At 32.3% G+C, this 8,200-nt stretch overlaps 1 protein-coding gene across 4 annotated transcripts in view; it reads left to right on the top strand.

Annotated features, from left to right (window-relative positions):
• The first annotated feature begins 767 nt into the window (after window positions 1-767).
• The window catches only part of LOC108977206 (elastin), a 13,844-nt gene continuing 6,411 nt past the window's right edge, over window positions 768-8,200 (top strand). For all 4 annotated transcript variants that reach the window (XM_018946797.1, XM_018946796.1, XM_018946795.1 and 1 more), the window contains exons 1-2: window positions 768-841; window positions 1,162-1,320. In XM_018946797.1, coding sequence (XP_018802342.1) covers window positions 1,252-1,320 — 69 coding nt within the window. In that variant the 5' untranslated portion in view covers window positions 768-841; window positions 1,162-1,251. The remainder of the gene's footprint in view (window positions 842-1,161; window positions 1,321-8,200) is intronic.

Here is an 8,200-nt window from a genome sequence, read left to right as displayed (position 1 = left end):
TTTTTTAAGTAATTCTTGTTGCTGTTTATTGTCAAAGAAGTTTCATACATCTGTGTTTGTCCACGAAATAGGTCAAAAGTCTATGACAATTTCTTTAGCAATTTGATGAAAACTCCCAGACCACTTGACGCAATATGTTGAGATACCAACCGGCACAAGTTAATGACGCAGACATGAAGGAAAAGACATTGAAAGATCAAAACATTGTATTGCTGTTGTAGGCTTCGAGTATTGCATGGAGACGGTGGCGCCTGAAATACACATTCTGTTCTCGACGCAGATGAGCCGGACGATGAGCTGCGCTTCGCAACTGAAGTGGAGCAGCAACGAGTAAAATGATCGATTCACGCGATCTGAAATGTTTATGGCTTTCGGAAAAATTGTCTATTAGTGACTCTTCTACATACATACATACAGACATCCACTATGTGCTTGTATGTGTGCAGGGGCATATAAATGTTTGAGCGTCAGTTGTGCTGTCTATGGCTTAGCGATTCTCAGACAGGCGTGTATGCGTGCTGATAGTCCTACATAAGCACACATAAATATACGCAAAACCACATACATACATGGATATAGTAAATTGAATTTGTAGGCATGTGTGTTGCGTGTGTTTGCGATCACATTGAATTATAATGTAAATTTATAAAACTCTTCTTTATATACTTATTTTTATTATTTGTTGTTATTACTCTTTCACATAGACAATGACAATTTGGAATGAACTCACTCGTCATTTCCAATTGGAGCTCTCCAATTGTGGAACCATCGGTTTTCATTGCTGTTATTCGCAATCCAGCGGTTGTCGTGATCGGAAGCCCTGAAATCGGAATTAATTCTTGTAAGAGTGGCAAAGATTAAATTAAAACTAAGCATTTGTGTAGCATTCAAAGGATATAAGTTGTTTTTAGTGAAAATAACGGTGAACGTGTAATAACTGTTGTATATATTGTGTTTCAAAAATCCGAAAAATTTATTTGATAAGTTGTTTACTTATATTAATAAGAAATATAGAAAATTACCAAAATATTAAATACGAAATATCCTTGAGCGTTGAAAATATGTTAAGCACACATGTGAAATATTTATATAATATTTACTATAAAGCATATTGTGTTGAAAATAATTTAATTTATATAAATATATATAAAATTATTTCAGTTCAAAACGCGCATATTTTTTCAAACCGAAGTGGAGTGCAAAGCATATACTAAAGAATTTTACAGCTGTGTGTGTGCATAAAGGATAACAATGTTGCCCATTCGTTGGGCTTTCGTCGGCATCGCGCTGTTGATTGCAGCTACAAATGGAGCAACCATAGTAAGTGTGATCCATACAAAAATATTAAAACTCGTTAATTAAAAAAAAAAATAAACAAAGGATTCGAAGGATAATAAGCATACAACATAAAAAAATGTATACATATGTATATTATATAAAAAGTATTAACCTACTCAAATCAACAAATTTGTTTGTTAGAAAAGGTTAACGTGCACGTGATAAATAAATATAAAAATATATGAAAAATTATTAATTTTGGTTGTTAATAACCTTCATTAGGATATATGCATATGCTACAGTCTTCCGATCTGAACAATTTGCTTGAGGATTATAAAGTTGCCTTGGATAATACCACCTGCCAATTTGGTGAAGCTATCTTGTCAAATCAAAAAATTTCCCATACAAGGACTTGATTTTGATTGGTCAATTTGTATGACATCTATATGCTGTAGTCGTCCGATCTGAAACACTTTTTTGGAGATTACAGTAGTTTGATATCGGTGTTCCCGACAAATGAGCAACAAAGTGAGAAAATGGCGTGTTAAAGTTTTCCCCAGAAACTAACCGACTATATCAATATACTGTACAAACCTATGTACATGGCTAAATCATCTAAGCTATAATATATACATATGCATATATTATTATAAATCCATTACAAACTTCGTAACAAACTTAATATAACCTGTTAAGGGTGGAAATTTTAATGTACTCTCCAAGATTTCCACCATCTTTAAGAGATATCCTGCAGAATAGTTTATCTAAAAAGCGATTTCAAGAAACTAAATACTCACAGTTTTTAATAAAATTATGAATAATAACACTGGTCTATAATGATTTCGTTGTCCGATGTGATAACGATTTTGGATATATTTGCGCTTAATATTCATAAAATCATTAATTTTTTTTGGAAGATTTGTTCTCGTTTATAATACTTGGGTATTTTTTTAACATGTGGCTACTTAGAGGTTTTATATATCACCTAAAACTAAGGGCAACTGTGGGCTAAAGATTAAAGATATTTCCTAAACCACTTAAGCCAAAATAAACCAATCTCTTAAACACATATCGACACTGTAAAAATGGATGAAATCGAAAGATAGCATCGTCCACTCCCCCTATAACGGTGCGATAAATCAATAACTAAATGTGTCAGAAACCTGAAAATTTACACCCTAAAAAACTTGGGTAACAATTGTATGGTGGGCTTGGCACCGCCCACTTTTCGTGAAATTAAATATCTTGGGACCCGACCAAACCTTCCGGCTAAATTTAGTGCGTTGCATTATTCTCACATTCCTATACGTCAGCTCGAAAATGGACGAAATCGGACTACAACCACGCTTAATTCCCATATAGCATAATTTTAAATTCCATTTGTTTCTTTCACTTTCCAGTACAGAAGTTAGCAAGCAATTAATATAGCAGAGTAAAACTGTGTAATAGTAATTCCTTTAAAACACCAAAAATTGTCAAAATCCAGTATCTATAGTTGACTTTTGACCGAAAAGCTTATTCTAAATATGTCAGTCAGTGTATTGAATTCCGAACCTTTGGTTGACGTTTTACTGTTTATCTCTTGAGTATAAAATATTCAGTTTTACCCGAAATTAGCCCTTCCTAACTTGTTTTTAAAGACTTATTTCCATTTTGCATTACAAAGCCATTAAAAAAATACACATACATTTGTAACTTCGATTTTGTTTTTTAAAAACATACATGGTTTTTCCAGTTGACAATCTCATTTTTAAGGACCAACACTAGTCTTATATCATGTAACGATCTCATATGGTTTGATATCTTTTTTCTCTCACTTTATGTCCTGGTAAAACCTCTATCTCTCTCTCTTCCTCATTATTGTTTCGGAGATTATCTAAAAATGTATCCAGATGATTGTGAAACTAACTCTAGCTTGGTCACACTTGCTCCTCGAGTCCATAAATTGGTCAGCATATTTTTTAAATTTATTTATAATTTGATGCTTTATGATGAGCTATGTATAAAATTTTTTACTAACAACACAAAGATTTTCCAACGTTTAATTTCCGGAATAATCATAACCTTGATGAATACTGTGTTATTTTAGTTTTTGACAAATGCAAAATCGCTTTCAGAACTTACTTTATCATTCCAAATTTTTTCACGTATTAAATAATTGAGTGGCGTGGTTTACACTTCCATTTTGTTCCATCAGAAAACTACACCGATTTATGGGAATTTGTTGAGAAGATAATTCTCAATATGTCCTTTCGGCTTTGAGCGGGAATTCATATATTGAGACCGATTTCATTGCAGTTCGGAAATTTCTAAGTTTTAGACCTCATTGAAAACGGAGTTAGTCGTATGTCTTCAGGATATCTTTTTTGCCTATAAAAAGGAAATATCTTCTATTTTCGTCTCAAATTTGTATGATAATTTTTGTTCGATAATGATATTCCAAAAACATTCTGCACTCTGTAATTCTTGGCGATTTTTAATGTACTTGAAGAATAAGTATCCACATGTATTTCCGTTAATATGTACTCGTATACTCTATGATTTCTCTTGAAGATTTCAAAACATCATACTCTTGATTATGCAATCGAAATCTTAAGCTTCTTGTATGCTCACACAGTATGTGTTATAAGAAAATAATAATAACTTTTTAATTGAGAATCTGTAGAATCACAGAGACTGCTGGCTACTGATAACCAAATACATTAAAGACATGTTGAAATTATAGCCGAGGTCAGTGCACAGAATCTAATTTAATGTTTGAAAATAACGTTAATTGAGATTCATACTTTCGCATACATACTTAAATTATAGCATATTATTTCGAAATATTAGTTCCGCGGAATTCATAGATAAGAATAAAACTTGAATGTACCCTTGAAGCAAGATCTACGAAAATATCAAGTATGTATTTAGCTGCACAACTTAAATTTTCAACGGCATTATGAAATCTAGTACCAGATTATTTACGCTGATATTTTAATAAAAATGAAACGAAATTGCGATCACTTTCCTCTAAATCCTTGTGTTTTCCAACACCATTATAAAATCACCTACTAGGTCATTTACACATATTTTTATTAAGAATAAATCTACAAAATTGCGATCATTGATCTCGAATGTCTTTGACATCAATTCAATATTTGTGGATAAGGGCAGATACCGAAACGAGATGATGAAATTCTTAAAATTTGTCAGAATAAAAACTGATTGCGAAGCAAGCAATACGCATACTGTGGCAAGTTTCAAGTATCAAATCTGGTGAAATGTCTTTAGGTGTTGGCAAAACTTGATTTTAAACAAGTAAGGAAGAGCTAAGTCCGAACATAACCGAACACTTCATAACCTTACAACTTGCCAGGACCAAAACTAGGAAAGTACCTTCAGGTACATAAGGCTTGTTAGTTATAGTCTATAGCAAGTTTTCACCCGACTTTTTTTAAAGATATTAAGTATATAGGGCTTATGAATGGATTGACCTGATTCATGCCACATGTAGCACACAGACATACTACTGATAGTAAGGATCAGGAGGGTTTTCTCTGAATTTCAATTATATATCTCACAAATTGACCGAAATTGTCGGTAAAAAGAAGAGGTAAACATTTGCTTTTGTACTTTTATTGGTTTAGATGAAGGCGGAGCCACGCCCACTTTTAAAAAATTGTTTGCCCATAAACGCCCCTTGCTACGGCGATCATCTGTGCCAAATTACAGTTTTATATCTTTATTTGGTGTCTTGAACTTTATAGCAGCATGTTGCACGAGTATAAATATGCATAAATTACAATCTAATTTGGCATCTTCTTGACTAACATTGAAGGCGATAAACTTAGATTTAGTTTTATTCATATATTTTAGTTCGCGTTGGCGAAAATTATGTCATGTAATATTAAATGTAACGTATAAATATAATATACTGACTTGATGTAGAAAGAGGAAAAAGCTGATTGCATTAATTTTGATAACTCAGGTATACCCAAGAACATTTTTTTATTTTTGATTCTTTTAGAAAAACGAAAGTTTTTGTATGTAGCATATCCTCATCTGAAATGCAAAATAACGTAACAACATTTTCGGAAATTTACAGTGGCATTAATGAAACACGAAATAAAATGGAACATGAGTGAAAAGAAATTGTAATATTGGTTAAAACTGGTTTATATCTGAGGGCAGAACCTGAAAATGCTGAACATATGTAATATAATATTATGTATGTAATTTGAAGTAATGAAGCGTAATCAATAAGACACTCAATTTCGAACTTTTGATGATACGTTATTTTGCATTTCAGGTGACTACCAGTTTTTATCTAGTTTTGCTGCGTATCATTAAGATACCAATCAAATAGAGTAAAGTCAGCTGGATGTTCCAAAATCCTAATATTTAATATATGGCGATAGGTCAAGTTTTCACCAAATTTTATCCATTGTACGCACAAATATACAAGCATTATGAGAAAACACGCTCTCGCATTTTCATTGAGATAACGCACATATTGGCCGAGATATGTATGTACACAATATACAAGTAAGCTCTCCCGAAAGTTTGAAAATATTTATATTGGCTAAAGGAAACTATATGAAAGTCTGCAGAGATTTCTGAAATTTTTTTAATTAAATTAAAATATGCCCCAGAAAACATTTCCATTTAATTCTATTAATACAATTCGAAGAAAAAACTATATTTAGTGCAAACATAACAAAATAACTGGTCAGAGAAACATGTCAGTTAATTTAATTAAGATATCTCACGTTTGGTATATGCAAATGTAGAAGAAATTGCACAATTCGAAAAATCTCCGATTTTGAAAATTAGCAGTTCATTAGGCAAGGAACCAGACGCATATCCCCCGTTATGAATATTTCGTCAAAATTCATTTTGGTAAAATTGTAAAATTATTTTCTTATAAACTACTGAAGATAAATCGATGAAATTTTGTGAACCCAAAGAAAAATGTCCGTGCTGTATTAAAAATATTTTTTCACGGTCAATTTGTTTAAATAATAGTATTAACCATAATTTTTTGTTAAACTATTGAAATTTCTAATGTATACTTCACACTAGAAAAAAGTATGTGACACAACGCGGAAAGTATTCAGTCTTTAATAATCTTAAAAAAAAGAATTTGGTTCATTCATACCATTCCAAAGATATTGAATTTTTTGTCCACCTACCGCTCTTAAAACGTATGGAGCATCGATCGTTGCGCAGTGCTCTCGTAAGCTCCCGACATCTGTGCCGCAAGAAAAGCATAAGACATAATATTTCATTTATATATAATTTTCTAAACAAGTTGTTATTGTTTTAAAAATATATTTTATCTTAAAAATTTAATTACTTTTACCATCTTTATAGAATATTAGTTTTGTTCACTTACCGCGTTTTATAAACACTGTTCAAAATTATAGCGATTTCATTTTGTTCCCGATTTTTAATTGTGAGTTTCCGTCCGATTTCACTTTGTTTGCGAAACTTTCACTTTCTTTATTGCAGATGGTGAAGATTTAAACCGAATTCGAATTGTGATCAACGCTCATTTATACATAATTTTTTTGACTTAACTGTCAATTCAATTCTATCCTCATTATTTTGTGAAACAAGTCCCTTGAAAACGAATTTAAAACTATTTTTATACGTAATATCCGAGGCAATCATATAGTTGAAATCCCCTTTCACCTTACGAAACAATACTTTTAAAATAATTGTAATATAGCCCTCTACAAAGGTTCTAAATTGAGTTATATCAAATAGCCCAGACTAGGACTGCTTATTAAAGTCACGGATTATCTAAGTAGAGGCACTTTTTCAATAGCCTTTTTTTGACAGAGCACGCTTGAGCATTTATTATTGGATAATATTCGTCTGAATAGACTACGTCCAGAAAGCAGTGAAGAAAATATAGCAGGCGTAGCTGAGAGTGTACACGAAGACCGTGGAGAGTCGATTCGGCGCTGCAACTCGGGCTGATGTATGGAACGACTTGGTGCATTTTACGATGAGATCTTAAATTAAAAACGAATTTTATGCACAAACTGAAGTCACTTGATCTTCTCAAGCCACATCGCTTCGCTCTAAAAAGTCTCATTATCATTTCTAGCTTAATAGGCATGTAAACAAGCAAATTTGCTGCATTTGGGACGAAGAGCAACCTGAAGAAATTCAAAATTCATCCAGAAAAAAAAAATGGTTTGGTGTAGTTGGTTGAAGGGATCATAGATCCATATTTCTTCAAAAATTATGCCAGTGAAAACGTAACTGTCAATGGCGACCGTGTTCGCGTCTTGATAACCGACTATTTGATGACTGAAATTGAAGTCAGTGATCTCCGTGACATTTAATCAATTAATGGATATATTGAGAGAACACTTCGCTGAGAAGATAATTTCACGTTTTGGGCCAGCCGCTTAGCCACAAGATCGTGCGATATCACACCGTAATGTAATGTATAAAAAGCACAAAAATAATATAATTTTTGTATTTGCTTTGCTTTTGGAAAATAAAGATATGTTAGTGCTAGATGAGGAAGTTTTGGCTCTCGCAAAAAAAAAAAAATTAAAAAAGCGCCGCGCCCACAAATAAAATGGGTTTCCCCCAGTATGAAATAGAGTTAGTAATTTTGGTCAACATACAAGCGAGGTTCTTCAAATGTTTTTTATTTTCAAAACGTACTTGAAAGTAGTGATACGCATACTATAATACCCGTGGCCATGCAAACCTTACCACTCAAAATTTGTAAGTATTGTGCATATTTGACTACTTTTCATAGCGGTACTTTTTGCGGTATAGAAGTTTTTAATTTAGAAATTTAATGACATGTTATTAATCAAAAATTAGAAACAAGACACATTCAGCTTTAGATAAATCAAGCTTCACAAAATGAGCTTGAAATGTAAGAGACTGACATACGATGAAAAAATTATAT

This window comes from Bactrocera latifrons, unplaced genomic scaffold (assembly GCF_001853355.1).
Source record: "Bactrocera latifrons isolate USDA-ARS-PBARC rearing strain unplaced genomic scaffold, ASM185335v1 scaffold_85, whole genome shotgun sequence".
Lineage (NCBI taxonomy): Eukaryota > Metazoa > Arthropoda > Insecta > Diptera > Tephritidae > Bactrocera > Bactrocera latifrons.
This window is presented reverse-complemented; position numbering and strand designations above follow the sequence as displayed.